At 59.5% G+C, this 21,910-nt stretch overlaps 1 protein-coding gene across 4 annotated transcripts; it reads left to right on the plus strand.

The window, feature by feature from the left end:
* Positions 1 to 6,015: 6,015 nt before the first annotated feature.
* On the plus strand, positions 6,016 to 20,936 carry MRPL23 (mitochondrial ribosomal protein L23). 4 transcript variants are annotated; one of them, XM_025357248.1, is made up of 5 exons: positions 6,016 to 6,169; positions 9,620 to 9,742; positions 10,783 to 10,865; positions 11,400 to 11,473; positions 20,343 to 20,936. In XM_025357248.1, exons 1-5 carry the CDS (start codon positions 6,153 to 6,155, stop codon positions 20,535 to 20,537), a joined length of 492 nt encoding a protein of 163 aa, XP_025213033.1. In that variant the 5' UTR covers positions 6,016 to 6,152; the 3' UTR covers positions 20,538 to 20,936. The 4 variants fall into 4 exon arrangements, with proteins under 4 accessions (XP_025213033.1, XP_025213034.1, XP_025213032.1 ...); XM_025357249.1 differs by lacking the exon at positions 20,343 to 20,936 and adding an exon at positions 14,898 to 15,158; XM_025357250.1 differs by lacking the exons at positions 6,016 to 6,169; positions 20,343 to 20,936 and adding exons at positions 6,347 to 6,366; positions 14,898 to 15,158.
* Positions 20,937 to 21,910: the final 974 nt, after the last annotated feature.

Below are 21,910 nucleotides of genomic sequence, written 5' to 3' on the forward strand. Positions count from 1 at the left end.
GTATGACAGAAAAGGAGTAATGTCATTCATACATTAAAGGCACTTGGAAAAACACGTAAGGAAAACATTCCCACCCTAACTAGTTTGCTCAGGCTGCCGTAACAAAGCACCAAGTCCAGGGAGCTTAAATGACAGACATTTGTGCTCTCACAGTCCTGGAAGCTGGAGTCTGAGATCAAGGTAGAGCTGGTTCCTCTTGAGGCCTCTCTCCTGGGCTTGCAGATACCACCATCTCCCTGTGTCCCCAACAGGGCTATCCCTCTGTGCATGTCTGTGTCCTCATCTCCTCTTCTTATAAGGACACCAGTCCTGTTGGATTAAGACACACCCATATGACCCCATTTAATTTAATTATGTCTTTAAAGACTCCATCTGCAAAAACAGTCACATCCTGAAGCACTGGGGACTAAGGCTTCAACATACGAGATAGATATATATGTGTGTGTATATATATACACACACATACATATATATATTTTGAGATGGATTTTGCTCTGTCGCCCAGGCTGGAGTGCAGTGGCACGATCTTGGCTCACTACATTATATCCTCTACCTCCCAGGTTCAAGTGATTCTCCTGCCTCAGCCTCCCTCGTAGCTGGGACTACAGATGCCCGCCACCACGCCTGGCTAATTTTTGTATTTTTAGTAGAGACAGGGTTTCACCCTGTTGGCCAGGCTGATCAACCCCTGACCTCAGGTGATCCGTCTGCCTCAGCCTCTCGAAGTGCTGGGATTATAGGCATGAGCCACAGGGACTGGCCTCAAGGTAAGAATTTTAAGGGGGACACAATTCAGCCTGTAGAAAAAATGAGCAACAGACAGAAGCAGCCAAGCCCTGGGATCCGAAATATAAGCAACCGACATGCACACGCCACTACACCTGGCTCACTTGTCTATTTTTTGTAGAGACGGGGTCTCACCATGTTGCCCAGACTGGACTTAAACTCCTGGGCTCAATGATCCACGCGCCTCGGCCTCCCGAGGTGTCGGGATTACAGGTGTGAGCCACCGTGCCAGGCCGAGGCTGCAGTTTTCAATGAGGTGGTGAACGAGGCCTCCCTGGGAAGAGGGCGTGGCAAGTGTCGGGGTCAGGAGGAGAGGGTCAGCATATGCCCAGGCCCTGAGGCCTGGGAATCCCAAGCACTACAGGGGCACAAAAAAGCCATGTGGCCCCTCAGAGGCCCCCGACCACGCCATGTGAGGGGTTGACTATCTCTGTCACCCCCTCTTCGTGGCACCCGAGAGCAGGGTTCCTAGGAGGGCAAGAATGGTGGGGGAACTGGGATTAAGAAGGGGCTCCTAGAATGGGGGCACTGTTGAGCCCTAGGCCACCAGGAGCAGGTGCTGGGCAGGGGCTCTGCTGCTGCAGCAAAGGGCCAGGTTGCCTGGGATGGTGGGAGGGAGCTGGGGAGGGGGGAAGGAGGGGGAAGGAGCAGGAGGGGTCGATGGGGAGACAAGAAGTCTCTAATGGCAGCTGATTCTGAAGGGCTTCGTGAGGGAAGCACCAGCACACCCCCACCTGCTGTCCTGGTCCTGCCCAAACACAGGCCTCCCACATGGGTGGGGGGCCTTCTCTTCTGGTTGGGGGAAATGCCAGGTGGCCACGTGTGTGGCTGGTGATCGCAGGCTGGTGCTGTAAGGAGCTTTGAGGCTGCAAGGAGCTCTCGCTGTGTCACTGCACTTCCATACTCCAGCCTGGGAAACAGAGTGAGACCCTGTCTCAAAACACACACACACACACACAGACACACACACACATACACACAGACACACTCACACACACACACACACACACAGCAGAAACAGGCTGGGCGCGGTGGCTCACGCCTGTAATCCCAGCACTTTGGGAGGCCGAGGCGGGCAGATCACAAGGTCAGGAGATCGAGACCATCCTGGCTAACACAGTGAAAACCCGTCTCTATTAAAAACACAAAAAAATTAGCCGGGCGTGGTGGCGGGCGCCTGTAGTCTCAGGTACTCGGGAGGCTGAGGCAGGAGAATGGCGTGAACCCAGGAGGCAGAGCTTACAGTGAGCCAAGATCGCGCCACTGCACTCCAGCCTGGGCAACAAGAGCGAAACTGCGTCTGAAAACAAAACCAAACAAAAACAAAAACAAAAAAAACCAAGGGGGTTGCCATTCTTCCTAACCTTTGAAAACCTGCATTTGAACATGGTGGCTCATCGGTTTGTGCTTATACTGATTTCACTACAAGCGTTTGCACTTTTTTTGTGCGTTTATTGGCTGGACGAATGAATGAGTCTATGGATGAATGAATGGGTGTATGTGTGAACAGCCCCTCCCCCACCCTCTGTATGAATGAATGAATGAGTGTATGTGTGAACGGACCCTCCCCCACCTTCTGACCTGATTCTCATCTGCAGGCTGAAGGTGCTTTCCCAGCTGAACTTGTCCGTCCATTCCCTTAAAATCCTTCAGGGCCCCTCACTGTAAAAATGCCCCATCTTCCCCAGCCTGACTCACAAAGCTCAGCCTAGGGGCTGCCCTTGCAGCGGGGCTCCCGGCTCAGGTCTAGCAGGTGGACACAGAAGAGCGTGTCCCGACACACCTATGAGAACGGTCCAGACCCAGAACACTGACAACATCAAACGCGAGTGACGTGGAGGAGCAGGAAGTGCCACCACTGCAGTGGGAACGCCAAATGGTGTGGCCACTTTGGAAAGCCGCGGGGCAGTTTCTTACAAAACCAAACGTCCTCCTACCATACAACCAGCAATGGCCCTCCTGGGTGTTTCTGCAAATGAATTGAAAACTTGTGTCCACCCTAAAACCTGCACACACGTGTTTACAGAGGCTTTATTCATCACTGCCGAGACTTGGGAGTAAACAAGAAGTCCTTCCACAGGCAAGTGGATAAATCGAGGTACATCCAGACAATGGAACAGTATCCGGCCCGAAAAGAATGCCTATGAAACCACGAAAAGACCCAGAGGAGCCCTAGCTGCATCTCACTCATGGAAAGAAGCCAATCTCAAAAGGCTACGTGCTGTATGACTCCAACGACACCACAGCCTGGAAAGGGCAAAGCCAAGGCGGCAGTGGAAAGACCCAGGGCTGCCAGGGGCAGGGGGAGAAAGGAACGCACAGGCGGGGCAGAGGCGGCTTTTCAGGCAGTGACGCTTCTGTCTGACACCATAATGGTGGCTAAAAGACATTTTGCAAGGATGAACCCTGGGGTAAACTCTGGACTTAATAGTAAGGTATCAGTATTGGTTTATCAATTGGAACAGATCGCACCACATGATGCAAGATGTTAATAACGGAAGGGGACTCAGGGAGAGGGGTCTGTGGGAACTCTGTATACTCCCTGAACAATTTTTCTGTAAGCCCAAAGTTGCTCTAAAAGATAAGGTCTACTTAAAAAGGACCAATTATTGGGCCAGGCGCAGTGGCTCATGCCTGTAATCCCAGCACTTTGGGAGGCCGAGGCAGGCGGATCACCTGAGGTCAGGAGTTTGAGAACAGCCTGGCCAACATGGTGAAACCCCATCCTTACTAAAAATACAAAATTAATTGGGCTTGGGGGCCCGCACCTGTAATCCCACCTACTCGGGAGGCCGAGGCAGAGGAATTGCTTGAACTTGGGATGTGGAGGCTGCAGTGAGCCGAGACTGTGCCATTGCACTCCAGCCTGGGCAACACAGTGACTCTGTCTCAAAAAATAAAAAATAAAAAAATAAAATAAAATAAAATAAGGGCCGGGCGTGGTGGCTCACGCCTATAATCCCAGCACTTTGGGAGGCCGGAGCAGGCGGATCATGAGGTCAGGAGATCAAGACCATCCTGGCCAACATGGTGAAACTCCGTCTCTACTAAAAATACAAAAATTAGCTGGGTGTGCTGGTGCGTGCCTGTAGTCCCAGCTACTCAGGAGGCTGAGGCAGGAGAATCGCTTGAACCCGGGAGGCAAAGGTTGCAGTGAGCTGAGATTGCGCCACTGTACTCCAGCCTGGCCATGGAGCGAGACTCCGTCTCAAATAAATAAATAAATAAATAATGACAATTTATTAGTTGTTCAGATAAACATCGGAACTTCAGATTTAACTGGGCCTGTATTTATCTGGCAGCCTCAACCCCGTGCAGACCACTGATCTCAGGAGGGGCAGGCAGAGTGGAAGCCACCCTGGCATTTGTGTTCAACGGCAGGTGGGAAGGAGGAAGAGGAGGTCCCCACTGGCTCCCCAGGCATCTCAGAGAACCCCCATACTTAGCATGCCTTCCAGAGGATCCCATTAGCAGATTATCAGAGAAGCAGGGTTGGAAGGAGTGGCGAAAGGATGGAAGAAGTGGAGCGGTGCTCCATTGAGACCCTATCCCTGCCCCTCCCTGAGGAAGGACCTCAGCTCCCAGCTTGACTCCCGCCCTCCAGGAGCCCCAGTGATCTGAGCAGCACCCACCCCCGACACGCAGCTTGGCCTCCCATCACTCTTCTCTCCACATCAGCCACCCACAACTTTGAACCCAATTTCCAGCAGCCACATATCTCTAAGCACACTGCACAATGTGACTGCCGAAAAACGCAGCATTGCATGAAAATAAAAGGAAGCCTGAGGACCCCCAGCCCCAGGACCCCCCTTCTCCAGCTCCATTCCTGTCCCTTCTCCCCTGCGGTCTGCTCCTTGGGCCTGGCCAAGGGCACCTGCTGCTGTGCAAAGGCCTGTCTGGTCACCAGCCTCCTGGGACCCTACCACTGGCAGCCTGGAGCTTCTCCACCCCACGCAGGCCTGGACAACAGTGGGGACAGCTGCCACCACCTTCCCTGCCCACTCTGTCCCACTTCTCACTCCATCCTGCTTCAATGCCTTCATGCTGGATAGACCCCCTGGAGTCATTTCCACTCAAACCTACCCATCAGCCCCACCCGGCTCAGGCCCTCGGAGGGGCACAGCGCCCTCTCCTCCTCCTGAGTTTCCATCAACCCCAGTGCCCTCCCGCAGCCCTGTCCTCACCTGCAGGCCTGGGCCCTCTGCCCCCAGCAGCAGCCAGGACCCATGGCCCCGCTTCTCGGGGTCCCCCGACACCCCTGCCTCTTGCACTTAGGGTGCTGTTGGGTGTGGGAACAAGCCAGGCTTGGGGGTGGGGGGACACGGGCACCTAAACAGACTGAGAAGTGGCCTGAGAAAGAGATCAAGTGGCCTGAATCCAGCCACCAGGCAGAGGAAACCACGGGAGGAGGGAGAGGCCTGGGGACAGGGGAGGGAGCCTGCCGCCCTACCCCGAAAGGTCCCAGCAGCCCTCCTGGCCAGCGCCAGCCAAGGAGAGGAGTGAGGACTGGGCCCTGGACGGGGGTCCCTGTAGAGAGGGCCTTGCCAGAGGCTGGAGGGGGCTGGCCAGAAGGGTGGAGAGGGGGTGGGCAAATGGCAAAGCCTGGAGAGACCCGTGGCCCTCTTGGAGGAGGCGTGGTGGGAGCACCGGAGATGGAGAGTGTGGCCGGTGTGGGGGTTGCCAACCGGGCTCGCCAGAAGGGCGAGGGGAGGGGCCCTGGGGTTCCGGACGCGGGGAGGGGGGAAACAGCCAGGAGAGAGGGGCTTCAGACCCCAGACCCGGGGACCCGCCCTCCCCGGCACTACAGCCCCAGGTCTCCACTTCCAGCCCCCAGCAGCTGCAAGGGCAGCGGTGCGGGCCAGGCTGTGGCCTGGAGCTGCCAAAGGGCAGGGGCACGGGTGTGGGGGGCGTGCAGGCCCGGGTTCTGGGAGGCAGGGCAGACAGGCCCGAAAGAGTGCGACGGCGGCGAGAGGCCTCTGGGGCTGGCGAGGGTGCGGGCGTGGGCGGGGCGCGAGCAGCAGGGGCTCGGGCCCCGGCTTCAGGCTGTGGGGGCGGAAGTGCGGGGCGGGACTGCTGCGGTCCTGCGTCCTGTGGAGCCTGCGGCGCGGGGAGTGGGGGTCGGGGCGGGGTGGAACGTGGGGTGCGGGACGGGCGCGGGGGGAGGAGAGGTGGAAGAAGCCGGCGCGGGGGGGGGCGGGGCGGGCGCGGGGCTGCGGACTGCGCGGGCAGGCGGCGCGGGCGCGGGCGTGTGCGGGGCGGGCGGCGCGGCCTCCGGAAGCGAGGGGGCGCTGTGCCAGGCGGCGGCCGTGCGGGGTGGGCGTGTTGCTCCTTCCGCCTCGCGGGCCCCGGAAGCGCGCGCGGCCGCCATGGCGCGGAACGTGGTGTGAGTAGGGGTCGTCGCCCCCCCCGCGGGGCGCCCCTTAGTGTCACAAGCAGACGGACCCCACAGGGCGCGCGGACTCCGGGGAGTGGGGTGGGCGTCCCTGGGTCCCCTCCTGGCCCGGGAGAGGCGGGGTCCTCCGGGACCCCCATGGTGGCTTGGGGCACGTGAGGCGGGTGGCGGAAGAGGCCCCCCGCCAGGTTTAGGGCAACCTCGGGGGGCGGGTGTGGCCGGGGTGGCGACAGAGGGTACGAGCCAAACCCGCGGAGGCCACGGTGTCCCCGCGGGGGCACTGGGAGGGCGGCCCGGGGGTGGTCCCGCTGCCAGGGCCGAGGGCGTTGTCTGGAGACGTTTCTGGTCGTCACGGGACGGGCCACGGTGGCTGCTGGGTCCAGGCGGGGAGGCACGGGCGGCCCCCACCGCAGCTCGGGCGGGGCCTGAGGCAAAGGAGCTGGGAGTCCAGATTGGGTTTGAGTGGGAAAGGGCAGCTGACCACAGCCCTCGGCTTTGGGGCAGGCAGGGCCGGAGACCCGGTTCTGCACAGCCCAGACCCCCCACGCCCACTCTGCATCTTCTCTGGATTCCCAGGGACCATCAGGGCGCTGTCCTGCCCCACTTGGCCTTCCCCAAATTGAAGCAAGAAACCCTGCATATTTCTTGGTGAACGAGTGACTCAGGCGTAATCAGTAGATGTGGGCTCCCGGGTGGGTTTTGGAGAACAGTAATCAGTATTTCTGGAGAGAGACCGTCAAGAGGCCAGGGCATGGCTTTGGAGGCCCCTGCACATAGCTGGGGAGAGAGGGGAGGGTGGCAGGTGGGACCCTCAGTGGACGAGGCTTCCTTCAGCAGACATCTGAGACCGGTGCTGCACGTGACCCTGACCTTGGGGAGCACCCAGCACCAAGGAAGAAAGGGTCTTAGGCCTACACTGCCCTGAGCCTCACGTGAATTCCACGCTGGCCCTTCGCCTGTCCCTGGAGAATGAGGAGGAAGTGAGGGTCAGAGGACCCAGGTGGGGTGTTCCTGAAAGGCCAAGGGCGGTGGGCCCCTGGAAACATCAGGTGTGGCTGCCCTGGAGGCAGCGGGGCCTGCACGGCCAGCAGTGCACACACTCCTGTTGCTGGGGAGCCTTTGCAGGGAGTGCTGAGTGGACTTGCTGTGGACTGGATGCAGCTGGGGCGGGGGTGCTGACAGGGTGGGATCCTCGGTGAGTCACTCGTGGGGCTGTGGGGAGGTAGGCTGGTGGCAGTGAGCCAGGTTTTTGTGTTTTGAGGAAGAAGTTAGGTCAGAGTTCTACTTGAGATAGGTTACGGTGGAGGTGCTTGTGAAATACCATGGGGAGTGCTTGGGGTGCTCCCTGGGGAGAGTGGGATTGAGGGAACTGAGGGCTGGTGGGCCCATAAGGGTTCGAGTCCTGCAGAGAGGCCTTAGAGCCCTGTCCTGCGGCCCTGGGTGTGGACAGTGCAGCTTGTTCCAGATCTGCGGGCTCCATGCGCAGACAGCCCGCGCTGCCTCCTGGAGAGGCTCTGCCTCTGAGAACAAGGACAGTGAATAGACCTGGCCCAACCCCTGCCAGCCTCTCACCTCAAGCCCGCACATGGCCCTTCAGACCCTTAGCAAAGTGTGCCCTTCAGGCCCCAAGCCTGGAGACTCAACAATTAATGGCCTGGGAGCTGTTGTACCCTCTTTTCTACTGTTTCCTGGGAGTCCCCAAACTTTGTCTCCCCTCCTGCAATCCCATAGCTGGTCACCAGAGGGAATGTGTGAACCCCTTGGGTAGCCATGGCTAGCCTGAACCTGTGGGTAAAACAAGTCAGGCCCCTCCACACCCAGAGCCCACCCTTCCTTCTCGGCCTCTCATTGGCGCCCACCCCTGAAGGCTGCACTCTGAGGCTTGGAAGGGCCAAGGCCATGCCCAAGAGGAGGCTCTGCTGGGGTTGGGGGAGTGAAGACTCAGCCCCACTGGCCCAGCCACCAGGCTGCCATGTGTCAGTGTGGTCATCAGGAGGCCTGGGGTGGACATTATTAGTGATTTGGCTTTGCTACAGGCGCCTTGCCTCTGAGAGCTCCCGGCAGCTCCTGGCCCCTGCCAGGCCCCCAGGCCCAGAGGCTCAGCCCTGCCCATCACTCTTGGCCCTTCAGGAACACCCCACCCAAGGCCTCTGACCCTCACTTCCTCCTTATCTTCCCTAGACAGGCAGAGACCAGTGTGAAATTCATGTGAGGCTTGGGGCAGCGTTAGCCTTATGGAGCCTCTCTCTAACTTGCTGCTGGGTGCTCCCCAAGGTCAGCGCCGTGTGCAGTGCCTCAGATAGGTCACCAGAGACTCCTGAAGAGCCCCTGTGCTCCCCCTCCACCAAGACCTGCACCTGGGCTCTCAGACCCCACATCCCCTGAGACCCTGCAGACCTGAGTTTCTCCTGTGTCCCTCCTCCCGGCTCTGAGGCCCAAATAGAGCCAGGATGTGTGGGCAGTGGCAGGGGATGGAACGGGGGTGGGGGGCAGTAGGAAGGCGCCGCCTGTCCACCCAGCTGGACATGGGAGAATGCACAAAACCAACTGACTAGAGATTCTGCACGATTGTCACATGGCCCGCCAGCCCAGGCTGAGTGCTGGTCTAGTTTGCGGTGGCCACTTGGCACTTCTCCAGCTGCCTCCGCTGGCTTCTAGCGGGGTGGTGGGGTACGGCGATCAGCTCGTATTTAGTGTACCAAATCAGAGTCTGCCTCCGCTGGCTTCTAGCGGGGTGGTGGGGTGTGGCAGTCAGCTCGTATTTAGTGTACCGAACCAGAGTCTGCTGGCAGCACCATCTTCCAGGAGCCTGAGCCTGGTTTGCCTGCGTTCTCCATCCCGAGGAGCTAGGCCCTGCTGCCACCAGGAGAGTGCAGAGCTGCCCTTTCTGTCCCATGGCGTGTGGTCCTCTCCAGCTCCACTTCACCTGAGCAACAGGAGAGTGGGCCGGCCGCGGAGGGTCTGCTCTCCCAGGGGTATCAGTGCCCCGACGCACGTCTTTGAGCGTTGCCACCAGCTTATTGGGGGAATGCTCTCTGCGGGGTTCTGATTTTTGTTCATTGGCCCTTTCTAAAGTCTGACCTTGGGGGTCAACAGCCCGTGCTCCCTGAGTCAATGCTAGGGACTGGCTGTCCTCCTTGGCAGGCCCATGTAAGAAAGGGGCTGTGGGGACCTCTGTGTCCTTGGGTGGTGACCTGTTGATAGCTACCCCGTTTCCTGCCCACCACTGTTGTGTGTGGACACCTGGGGGTCTGCAGGGTTAGCTATCCCCTTTCCTGACCGCCCCTGTTGTGAGTGGACATGCAGGGTAGGGGGGGGTCTGCAGGGTTAGCTACCCCCTTTCCTGCCAGCCCTGTTAGTGGACACTCGGAGGTCTGCAGGGTTGGCATGTCGGACTGCCGTGGCTAAGTGTGTGACGTGGACCCAATCTCTTCTGTACAGGTACCCCCTGTACCAGTTGGGTGGCCCACAACTTCGGGTGTTCCGAACCAACTTCTTCATTCAGCTGGTGCGGCCCGGTGTGGCCCAACCCGAGGACACCGTGCAGTTCCGGATCCCCATGGAGTGAGTCCGGGAGGATTCCGGCTGGGGTGGGGGAGCGCCCTCGGGGGGATCCCCATGGAGTGAACCCAGAAGGAGTCTGGCTGGGTTGGGAGAGCGCCCTTGAGGGGCCTGGGTCCTGAGTTAAACAACTCAGCTCACGTGCCCTGCCCAGCAAGTGTTAATGGAGTGCTGGTAGGTGGGGAGCCCAGCAGGCATGCTGCACGCCGCCCTCCTGCTGGGGAGGGCTTCACTGGAAGCCTTAAAATTTGGACCTCTGTGCTCATGTCTTCTGTTGAGTTCTTGCAACTTCTTTTTAGGAGAGGTGCCCTGGGAGGCTGGGTTGGGAGCAGGCCATGATGTGCAGAACCGCTCAGAAGAGCCTCCTTGACCTTCAGAGAAATGCACAGTCCCTGCGAACAAAACTGGGGTGCCGCTCTGCAGTGTTTAAGATCACAGGTCCCCAGCTCGGGGCTGGCGCGAGTCAGGCGAGACAGCAGCGTGAGCTCGCCTGGGGGCAGAGGTCAGGACTGTACCACCTGCAGAGGCTCAGAAGCTGAGTTGACAGTGACCATGAGGTTCTACAGTAGAGGGAACATGCAGTTAACGCACCGAATCCCAGGCAGGCCTTTCCAGAAGGCACTTCCTAGAACCGTAGAGCACCGTCAGCCGGAGAGCAGGCCTAACCCTGGTGCTGCCAACGGGCCCCAGGGCAGACGAGGTGGGGTACCTGCCAGCCAGGAGTGTGCGGAGACTGTCACCTCGCACAGGCACTTGCCCGGAGTAGGGAGCCATGTGGGGCTGTGGAGCAGGCCAGGGGTTGGTTGGGCAGTGTTCCCACTCCCTGGGGTCTGTGCCACTGCCACCCCATGCTGGTGTGTCCAGAGTAGGGAGCCTTGTGACCAGTAGCACTAGTGTTGCTGGGGCTGCCGGGCACCAGCACCCAGCCTTCCTCCCTGCCACCTGTGGGCCTTGGTCTGTCGGCCTCTCACCCTTGTTTGTCTGGGACAATATTTTTGGCCTAGCCTGGTTAAGATGCCCTTTTCTCTCTCCTTCGCCTCCAGAATGACAAGGGTAGACCTCAGGAATTACCTCGAGAGCATCTATAACGTGCCCGTGGCTGCCGTGCGGACACGGGTGCAGTATGGTGAGTGCCCACAGGAGGGTCTCCTGTTGGTGTTGTGCCCATCTGTACCACACGCCCACCTTGCCGAGCCACAGCCTCAGCCACTGCTTGGGGGTCTTGGTCTGACTTGGTTCATGGAAACTGAGGCACAGGGTGACTTGTCAGGGTCACACGGTGCTTACATGCCAGAGCAGGGATTGGAATTCAACTGGGCTGGCCTGGGGTCCACTCTGAGCCCTGACTCCGAGGTGGGACTGCAGTGGCTGAGGCTGGGCAGCAAAGCACTCTCTATTCCATAAGCCCCTGTTGTGTGTTCTGGCTGGTGCTATTTCTGCTCCTTTATTGAGAGCCTGCTGGCCTCTGCTCGGAGATGGGACGAGCCTGCTGTGCCGGCTCATTTGATTTCCGTGCCCATTTCCCTGAGAAATTGCCTTTCTGAGTTTTTAAAAACATCTTTGCGTTTTTAAGAGAGCAGAGATTCGTTTTAGTGGTATTGGCCTCTAAGGATGTAAGTTTTTAAAGTTCTGATTTGGTTTTTTCGCTCCCTTCCGGAAGGCTCTAACAAGAGAAGAGATCACAGAAACGTGAGGATCAAGAAGCCGGACTACAAGGTCGCCTACGTGCAGCTGGTGCGTGTGAGCTGGCCAGCCCCGGCGGGGCCTCCGAGGGGCTCCTTGCAACTATGTCCTTGGGGATGTTTGTGCCAGAGACGCTGCGCTGGGGCCCAGGGAGCCCCCATGAGGCCGGATCTCAGGGCCGCAGTGCAGAGGCAGGCTCCACATAAGGTCGCGCTCCGTCACGGCCTTGGGGGTGTCAGTGGTGGTGCTGGGAGCACGTGAGCGCTGGGGCGCATGGGGCACATCTCAGCGTCCAGCCATTTTGTGATTTTGAAGTTTGAATTCTCTCTGGGCAAAAGCAGCCATCACAGGCCTAGTGGGTTTCAGCTCCAACACACACTAGGGTGTCTGAGCATGGGAGGCCCCGGCCTCTGGAGAGCCTGTCCTTGGCCAGGTTTCAGACTCGGAAGCAGAGTTGAGGCCCCTGAGGGCAAAGGTCTTTGGTGCCCAGGCAGATCTGGCTGGCTGGGGTCTTGGCCGAGGCCCGTGCCTTGCGTTGCAGGGTAGCAGTCCCACAGAGTTGTGAGGGCTCAACAGGCTGGTTCTGAGCAGGTGCTTTCTTATGTGTCCTGGAGGGGCTTTGGGGAAGAAGGACCCTCACCCCACATTGCCTGGGCCTTAGTTTCTGAAACCCAGACTTGTCAGGAGTGAGACCCACAGTTTCAAAGCCTTTCTTTGGGCTCTTTGTTTTGAGTCCCAGGCAAACCCAGAGGCACTTTCTCTCGGGGCCAAGATGTCTACAGACCGCCCCAGCCGCCTCCTGGGCCTCCCCACTCTGCCCCTGGGGCTGGCCTTACTGGGTGGGGATGGGGCTGTCTTCCGGTGTAATCGGTCCCTGGAGGCTGAGCCAGTGGCCCCTGCCACTAGATGGCAGTAACACTATTGTGAAAACCGCCTCCTGGGCCAGCCGGCTTACTTTGGGGCTAAGGAGGCAGTTTGTTCAAAAGGCCAAGTTAACATGGCAGCTTTTCTGAAAAACAGTCACATTTGTTGTTCTAAACAGGGGCCCCCGGAATAACTTGGCCTAATATTTGCTGTGCATGAAATCAGCCAATCCAGGTGGGGAGAGCAGCCGTTGGCCTCATAAAGGCCTCTGTGTGCTCAGTGTCAATTGGGCCCATCTGTCTTTGTCATGGCATGTGGGTGGACATCCCGTGTGCCGGCACCGCCACGGGCACTTCAGAGGCAGCTACGGTTACAAGTGGCATTCGAGTCATCCGAACCCTTGCGTTTTTCCTCTGGTCCCCACCTCCCATGAAAACTGAACCCAGCAGCGCCGGGATCCGGTGTCTGCAGCTGCTGCCCGTGTGTCGTTCTCCCTCTGTGAAGTCCAGGCAGCCAGAGACAGGGCAGGGCAACTGGGAGCCTGGAGGGTCCCTGTTGGGCATGGTTCCTCCGGTTCCAGAATTAAAATTTGTAACGGGTCCTCACCCCCTTCCTGAACTCCGGCAGATCTTTGCACAGCCTAGAAATGGGCCACAGCCGTTGGTCCCTGTCCCCCGCAAAGGGGACTCTCAAGGCCCTTTCCTGTCTCGTGTCTGCTGAGACCTTGCTCAGCGTGTCCCCCTGGGCCCTGCGCCAGGGCTTAGAATCACTGCTAATTGCAAAGCCCAGGGAGGGAGCATTAGAAAGATAAATTTATCCACTTTATTTGGAGTTGGCCGCTGTGGAAAGACCCTGTCCCACATGGTGGGAGTCCCACATTTTTTTCTCCTTCAACCTGATAAGCATCTCCTTGGCCCAAAGTCCTGGGAGCTGTAACCAGCGCCTCAGTGACCCACACAACAAAAAGACCATTGACCGCCCGCTGCCCCGAGGCCTGTGTGGACGCTGAGCAGCGCAGGAATGAAGGGCACAGGACATGAGAGGCAACTCCAGAACAAGCCGCTGCTGCCAGCTGGGCTGAGCTCCGGGCTCGGGGCTCCGGGCTGCATGCGGGTAGCAGCCCCCAGGGCGCCCTGGGATTCCTGAAGGCAGGGCTGCCGTGTTTACTTGTCATTAGGACATTTTTCTCTTCCTGTTGTTTACTCCGATCAACTGTCTCTGTCCTTTCTGGAAGGATCAAGGGCGTTTTTGTTTTTAGGTACAAGGTGAACGCTTCTAGAAAGGGGAACCCCCTGGGAAACCATGCTTGGCATCCACAAACGGTGTTTGTCTTCTGTAAGAAACAGATTTTCTCTCACCAGCTTCCCCCATTTCTTCCCGAAACTATGACAAATGGCCATGTTTGTGTTTTAAACTGTCATTTCTGACTGCCTCAGAAAACTAGCAGAGTCACCTGCATATAGTAAAGGTAAACCTCCCGTTCAGGGCAATCAGCCTCACATGTAAACCATTGTCCCTCGGTATTTTAAAAGACGCAAAGTTTAGAGCTGTGTAAGCCAATCCTCCTGCAGGTCGGCTGTAGCGCACGCAGTGCCACCTTCCCCACCAGCCCCTGCCAGGGATCGGGGTGCATCCACCTCCCTCGCAGGGTGGAATCTGGGCCTGTTTCCGATCATACTTGGCTGCTTGCCCACATCCAAATTTATTTACACAACAAGGGTCTGCAAGAGCCAAATGTACTTGACTGATTTTCCTCACTAAAGGTTTCCAGATTCGGGTGCCATCCTCACTCCTCCTCCACCTGTCTGGAAACAGAAGGGAGGCTGGCCGCCCCGACATGTGGCGACCCGCTCCTCCCCCTTCTCTTCCCTCTCCTCTGATCTGCTCTTTCTTTCTGCTCTTGCCCCTTATCTTTGGAGCTACTTAGTAATCAGCAAGTTAAAATGGCTCCTCATATTTGCTCAGGTCCCCAAAGAGCAGTATCCCCTCCTTCTCGTGAACCCGAGCCACATGCCGTGGCCTGGGCTGGGGCTTGGCCAACACAGACATATTCTGAACTCTCAGCAAAAGATGTAAGACCAGTTAATTGGCAGAGCCGGTCCTGATTTATCAGCTGCTGCACGTGCATGTTTCTTCGTACGTGATGTTCATTTTAATTGCCAGGCTCTGGGCTGGGAGGAGGGGGAGCTTTAATGTGAGTACAGCCTGAGGCATTTTGGATGGATAGGTTCAGCGTGGTACCAGACGTGATTTGTGTCATGTTTTTCCATGCCTTGTCCCTGCCCCCCCCAGTCCAGCCAGGTGGCCCTGTGCTAGTAAATGGGTGCACCCAGGGTGGGGGCAGACACCAGGCCCTAAAGAGACAATGGTGGGGAAAGCAGCCCTGTCCTGGAGCTGTGGCCTCGGCTGCGGCATGACACTGGGGGCCATGGCTGTAGGGCTGCTTACATTCCAGGCAGGGACGCTGCCTCAGGAGGCCCAGGGAGGTGCCTCTGAGCAGTTGAATCCGGCGCCGGCAGAAAGGGGCTGCCAGAAAGCATGAGGCTCCCCACGGACCCCTCTGCTGAGGAGTCTTTGCAGCTCTGGCTGGAGCCTTTGTTCTCCCCCTTAGGCCCACGGACAGACCTTCACGTTCCCAGATCTGTTTCCCGAGAAAGACGAGAGCCCCGAAGGCAGCACTGCCGACGGACTCCACGACATGCTCACGGAGGAGAGGCGGCAGAGGCAGAGCAGTGACCCTCGGCGGGGCGGCGTCCCCAACTGGTTCGGGCTGTGACGGGGCGGCCATCAGGGATGTGCCCCAGGTGGGCACTGTGGCAGAGCAGCCCTGACACCTCAATAAAAGTCCTGCTGCAGAAGAAAGAGCAGGAAACTCTGTTTCCTTCTTCTCTTGGGTCTCTGGGTGCCAGACACGCAGCAGCCACCCCCCAACTCTGAGCGCCACGTGGCCTGGCTCTGCTTTCCAGGGTCTGGGCAGTGGGCGCGGCCTGGGTCGGGTCTCTGAGTTGACAAGGAACTGAGGGTGGGCAGACTGGAGACGAGGTGGCCCCACGCTGGGGAGGCGGGTTGGCCAGAGAGAGGGCCACACACAGCCTCGGAGCTGCATGCCAGGTGGGGAATGAGACACGCAGGTGAAATGACCCAGAAGATAGTTCTGAGCGCTAACATTCAAAGCCTGAGCCCGGAGGCGTCGGGAGGAGTGGAGGGGTCCGCAAGAGCACGGCACGGCGCTGGGTGAGAGAACGGCCTGGCCTGGACAGAAGTTCTGGGGAGGGGCTGCCAGGTCAGCAGCCCTCAGGGGGCCTGGTGAGGGAACTCTGGCCCGCCTGTGGGTTTCAGTTTGGCACAGTTGGCAGCAAGGACCCAAGAAGGGCCAGGAAGGGATCCAAGGGCAGCAGCATCTCAGGAAAGCCATGGCGGAGAGGTGCCGTCGGGAATGGGCCCAGGGCTGGGCCTAGGGGACGGGGAGGACGCAGCTTGGAAAGGTGACTAGGGCAGGGGGCAAGGTGTGGGCAGCAACCACTGCAAAACAGTTCTGTGGGCTTTGAGAGAGGAGAGGGTGGGCTTGAGGGTCCTGTTGGAGGTACCCGGTGGCCTCTCAGTGTCTGGGTGGATGCCTGGGTCTAGACCCTCGTTCTGTCGGCCCAGGGCAGGTCAGGACGCGCAGCTGCTGCCTCTGATTCTTGTCTAAAGGGTTCTGTATGGAAGCCTGTGGCCCTGCCAGAGGCGCTGTGCTGCCTCTCCTAGCCTGGCCTGGCCTGTGGGAGCAAGGGGGTTGCCCGGCCGCCATTTACGGGGCCTGAACCTGGCAGACTGGCCTGGGTTCCTGTTCCAGCAAAGCTGGACGGGCCGGCCGGGGCAGCCTCCAGGGGGCCCTGAGCTGGATACAGAATTGATTTTTAGTTTTAATGATGTATTATTCAGGACCTTCCAAGGAGCCCGGATGGTTTCCAGCCCCTCTTCCCAGAACCCCTGCATCTGGTGAGGCCCATGGCCTCCAGAGCCCCTTCTGGCCCCGTCTCCGTGCAGCAGCTGGTGCGTTCTCAGAAAGAGTTCCAGAGGCCTGGGGGGTCCTCTGTTTTTCTTAACCTGCCCTTGGTTCCAGTGCTTCCCCAGAAAACCCAACATGGAGGCCAGAGCAAGGCCCCCTCCCTGCTGTGTGGAGGCAGCTCCGGCTTGGGAATCAAAGCCAGGGCCCACGTGTACGTTGGGAACCATCTAACCTGACCAGGACGGAACTGCACTCGGGCGTCTGGGGGAAAGCCCACGGCACGGCTTTGTTGCACAAAGTTGGGTTTGCCGTGTGAGCCTCCCCATCCGAATGCTCGGGAGGACACAGGTATCACGTGGCCTCAGGACCAACCCCAATCCGCAGCGTGGGCCTGTTGTGGTCTGAGTGAGGGTCCTGGCCTTTGCTTCTGCGTGGGCAGCCTACAAGGGTCTTGCAAGAGGAGATGGCGTGGCAGCTGGCTCAGCCTCCCCTCCCCCAGCCCAGAGTGCAGGCAGGATGAGATGCAGCGGGGGAAGTGCTCGGCTAGGGGGTGAAGGCCCGGGCAAGCTCACCCTTCAGTGTTGATTTAAAGGGATGGGGAAGGTCAGGAAGTGGAGCCGGAGAAATGGAGTCAACTGTATTTTCCTTAGAGAAATAATTCATGGGGCCTAGAGCTCTGAGGACCCTAACTCACGGCAGGGGAAGAAGAATCCCATCTTTCATCCACGGCATGTCCAGCCCTGCACACAGGGGCCAGGCTGTTAGCAGCCCTGCTGGCGGCCAGCGCACCAGGCACACTCCATCACGGCCGCCACCCCCAGACGCAGCCCTGACTCTGGCTCCAGCCGCCTGGGCCTCCAGACCCTCCTCCCGCCCCATCTCACCCTGGCCTGTGCTGTCCTGTTGCAGCCCCCATGTCTCCCACAGGCCTCCCTGCCAGGAAGGAGAAAGGGGCTGGGGAGCTACTGCACAGCACGCTGGGGGCTCCCCCACTCCCCAGTTGCCACTGGGCATCCTTCTGCATGGCAGCCCACTGACCCTGGAAAGGGGCTGGCTGAGGGCAGAGCCTTAGGGGAGATCATAGCCTTAAGGGCCTGCCAAGTGCCTGGCCTGGGCCCAGTCCTAGGGAGTGCCTAGATGAAGGCAAGACCAAAACGCGGGGATGAGCGCGGGGGTGAGACTGAGCGCATTTCTCGAAGAATGGAGGATAGGGACGGGCATGTGGCTGTCCAGTGTGAGAAACGGGGCTGCCAGTCCTCGGCTGGGGTGGGTAATTCACGCGAGACCCCACTTTCTGGGTCATTACTTGACCAGTGGTTTCTGGTCTGAGCCAGGTGTCTGAACTGAAGCCCCCAGGTCTCCGTCCCAGCCACGTGTGCGTGACCCAGCCATGTCGCTGGATAGTCTCCCCGAAGCATCCACACCCACCTCTCATGCCTGCTGCCGAGGAGCGCGGAACAGGCTGGGGTGGGCAGGCGGCCCCACTCGGGGTCTGGAAGGCTCAGCCTCTCTCCCGGAGGCCTGCATGCCGCACCCGTGGAGCTGAGCTTGAGATAGCCAACCAGGGCCGTACGGGGAGGGCCCACGGGAAGGGCCCCGGGTGGAGTGGGATGCTCAGGGCTGCAGCCGGGAGTCTGCTCCCACCACCCCAGGCACACTCAGAGCCCAGAGAAGGGACTGGCTGGACGTGCCAGCTCCCATGACCCGCTCCTGCCTGGAGGCTCGGGGAGGGAGGGACCAGCACCTGGGCAGGTCTGTCTTTTCCCCAGTACAAGGGCCCCACTGTAGTGGCTCATGTGTTAACACAGGCTCTTTCATGCATGGGGACCAGAGAGGGTCTCACAGGGCCCCTCTGGCCTGGGCGTCAGCCTCACCACCCCCACACCTGGGCAAGACCCCCGTCCAACCCAAACAGGCTCTTCCTGCAGAAGGAACTCGCCCGGAAAGATTAATCTCCCAAGGCTGACAAGACCCCTCCCACCTGTGTCTGGACATCCTCAGCGTGGCAGGAGTGGGAGAGGAACCCTGACCCCAGAGATGGCAAGCGGGCCTGCGGCCTTGCCTCAGTCGCCCCAACATGACAGCCCTACCCCTTGTGGATATCTCCAACTGGGAGCAGGGTCGGGGGCAGCCAGAGACAAAGGCAACAGGACGAGGGAGAGCTGGCAGCACTGCCGCGTGTCCCCATTGATGTTCCTTTATTGCCATGCCGGAGTGATGCAAGGTCCAGGCAGTGCCCCACTGCGTGCATGGGAAGGGGTGGAGGGGCCCTCAGGACCGCACCAGGCTGTGCTCAGAGCTGGATGGCCCCGCTTGTCTGTGCTGATGAGTTATAGCCACGATGGGCCCAGCTCTCCAGCCCACAGGAGCCCATGCCCTGGCAGCTCCAGGTAAGCCAAGCTGCCGGAATGGAGCAGAAACCCCTGGCCACCCTCCCTCCTGTGGGCATCTGGTTCTCTGCGGGAGCTGGCGGTGTTCCTGGGGCGGCTTGATAGCGTCCCGTCTCGAAACGGCATCCCTTCTGTACCTGGTGGCAGATGGGCAGCCGGGCGCTGGGGCAGGAGCGGGCTCTTCCTGGCCCTGGCTCCCCGGGCTCCTCCTCTGCCCCGTCCTGCCCCCTCCCACCTCCTTGGGCCCCCCTGCCTCAAGCTAGCCAACACACGCCTCTGCAGTCTAGAGCCTGAAGTCACGTTCCTGGTCATCCATCTGCATTGGGGTTCCCAACTTAACGGCCTCCAGCAGGGACTGAAGGCCAGGGACACAGCGGTTCCTCCTGGTCCACTCCAGGGCTTAAAGTGAGGACAGGCTGGAGCAGGCCAGCCCCTTGAAGGTAGCTGTAGTGGCTGCCATCTCGGGGCTGCCCTCCCACCTCCCACCTTTCATGCAACCGTCAGTCGTATTAACTAAGTGAATGAGTGAGTGAGTGACCGCCCGATTGAGGAAGTCAGCTTGGCCAGGTGGGAAAGCCGGGCTGTCATCCTCTTCCTTGGGGTTTGATGGGTGCTCCTGGCCAGGGTCTGGCTGAGTGGGCAGGTGGCATGAGCCAAGCACCGCCCGGCATCCCTGCCTGCCCATGGTGGGTCCCCCAGAGCAGGAGGCCTGTGGCTGCAGTGATCTGAGAGAGCACTGGCCTTGGGATGCTCTTTTCTATTTTTGAAGAACAGCTTTAGTGAGATGTTCACGTACCCTGCAGTCCACCCACTCAGTGGCTTCTAGTATATTCCCAGAGTTGTGTAGCCTACTAGAACATTGTCATCACTCAGAAAGCAGCATGCGCCCCTTAGCTGGAACTCCCAGCTCCCTGCTCCCCTCTGCCCCTGGCTATGACTGGTCTGGTTTGGATTGGCCTGTTCTGGATGTTTCATGAGTGAACCACCCAAGGTCTGTGTGGCTTTTCGTGTCTGGCTTATTTCACTTGGTGTGGCATCTTCAGGGCGCACCCATGTCCCAGCCTGCGCCAGGATCTCCTTCCCTCTGTGGCTGAGTCGTGCTGCACTGTGTGAACGGTCCTTGTGTTCATCCGCTGTCCATCAGCAGACACGTGGCGGCTTCAGCCTTTTGGCTCTCGTGAGCAAAGCTGTGGCGCACACGCGTGTGCACACTTTGACGTGGATGTGAGCTTGCCATTCCTCTTGGAGGGGTGGGGCACTTTCTTGCCCGTGGCGTGCATGTGAGGCTGCTGTAGCCTCACCGAGGAAGTGACTGTCCCAGGCTCTAAAGGTGCCTGAGGATGGCTGAGGGATGGGGCCGGCTCCACAGACGTCCCTACTGTGGAGCTCCAGATGGGGTGCTCATGAAGGCGACGTCTTCCTGGGCTGCTTCTCACGAGGGGCGCAGGTGGGCTCCCGAGTGGCCTGGAAGCTGGGGAGAGGCGTGGATGCGGATGGCGTGTTTGCTCTTGGGCTGGACCCCAGGGGGTTCCTGCAGGGCCCTGGGAGCTTGGCCTGGGCTGGGGCTCGGGTTGGGGCTCAGGAGTTGGACCGAGGGGCCCAGCCCCAGGGCTCTGGCCACCTGTGCTTGCTCCCTTCCCTGTCATTCTCTCTCATCTTAGCGTCTCCTCCCCAGGTGCTGCACCCTCAGTCCCCTCCTCTCTATCTCCAGCACCACTCACAGCTCCACACCCCCGGAATTCCCTGCGTTGTTGCCTCTGTGTCTTGGGGCCCTGGCAGCAAGCACAATGTCCGCAGTGCCCTGTACGTGGCAGCCGGGGCCTGGGCTGTGCTGCACGTGGATGCCCGTCTCATCTCCATAGCCCGCTAAGAGTTCTTTCAAGGCCAAGAATTCTTCTCTTTGACCATATTTCCACCCCTCCGCCTGCCCTAGGACACTCTCCATAGTGGATGCTGCTCTTTGCCATGGCACGCTGGGAGGACAGGACTGTTGGGGCCCCCGTGTTCTGGCCTCTCCTGATCCTCCAGACACTGCTGCTTCCTGGGCCTGGGTGTCTGAGGGGATGTCCCTCAAGGTTCCCACCCAGCTCAGCCTGACAGGAGCCGCACCCTGCGAGGCCTCAGACCACACCATGCCGGGTGGGGACACGCAGGCCCTGAGTGACCTGTTCGGCGTCTGTGTTCACCACCCCACCCCGTCTGAGATCATCCCCAGCACCAGTCCCCCCAAATCGATTCATTATTTCTTTGTAACTAGGGCTTTTTCTAGTCAAAATAGTCAGCTTTTCTTGTTTCTCCAACATCTGGCTTTGATTGGCCCTGGCCTCCGTGGACGCTGGGGCCCTGATGCTGTGTCCAATGGGGAGGGCCAGCCGGGCCTGCATTCTCCGTGCACAAGGCCAGCTCTGCGAGAGGGTGGGAGACCCCCCACCCATCCTCCCCCTACACATCCGCACTCCTTGCCTTGGCCTGAGCCCAGCTCTGCAAAGCTGAGACCCTAGGGGACTTGCCCCATGGTTAGAGTGACCCCTGCTCTGGAGCCCTCATGGAGGGAGGCTGGGGGCGCTGGCCTTCAGAGACGTCCCTCAGGCCCCGGACAGAGCCGCTACCCCATCCTCCCTCACTGAGAGACGTGAGACAGAAAATTCCAGAAATCCTGTGGCCCTTCTACGTGGAATTCACCGAAGCTCAGACATGCAGGGTCCCCAGCCTGTCCCTGGAGGGTGCAGCCCTGGGGCCTGCAGCAAACACTTCCCGCAGAGACAGGGATCCACAAGTCCGGGCCCTGTCACCCCCGGGAAGTTGGGGGCTGGGAAGGGATGGGCCCATCGGATCCGACAACAACGCCCCTTCCTGGTTCTCCACTCCTTCCCACCCAACATCCGCATGGCAGGAGTGCTCCACGCAGCGCCAGGGACTCAAAGCCCACCTTTACACGGTCCTCTGAGCTCCCCTGAGGGCACCCACTCCAGTGGGTGGAGAGGCCAGGCAATGAGTGAGCAGCTTCCCCTCCAGATTGGGGAGCCCATGGCCCTGCTCCCGCAGAACCCCCTCAGCCGGGCCAGCCCCAGTCACGTGATGCTGCTCGCCTCCTTCCCACAGGTTCACTGGGAGAGCTTCGTGTCCCTGTGTCCCGTATTCTCAGCGCGGTTACTCAGCCCTCGGTGTGATGACAGTGTCATGGATTTTAGCGATGATCGCAGAAGGAAGGGTGTCCTTGTCTGACAGTATGAGACGACACCG

This window comes from Theropithecus gelada, chromosome 14 (genome assembly GCF_003255815.1).
Source record: "Theropithecus gelada isolate Dixy chromosome 14, Tgel_1.0, whole genome shotgun sequence".
NCBI lineage: Eukaryota > Metazoa > Chordata > Mammalia > Primates > Cercopithecidae > Theropithecus > Theropithecus gelada.

Bases quoted from the DNA above. Each gene is read 5' to 3' on its own strand.
- MRPL23 (XM_025357247.1), top strand. The intron at 9,743-10,782 runs GTGAGTCCGGGA...CTTCGCCTCCAG, and splicing joins CAGTTCCGGATCCCCATGGA to AATGACAAGGGTAGACCTCA. The intron at 10,866-11,399 runs GTGAGTGCCCAC...CCCTTCCGGAAG, and splicing joins GCGGACACGGGTGCAGTATG to GCTCTAACAAGAGAAGAGAT.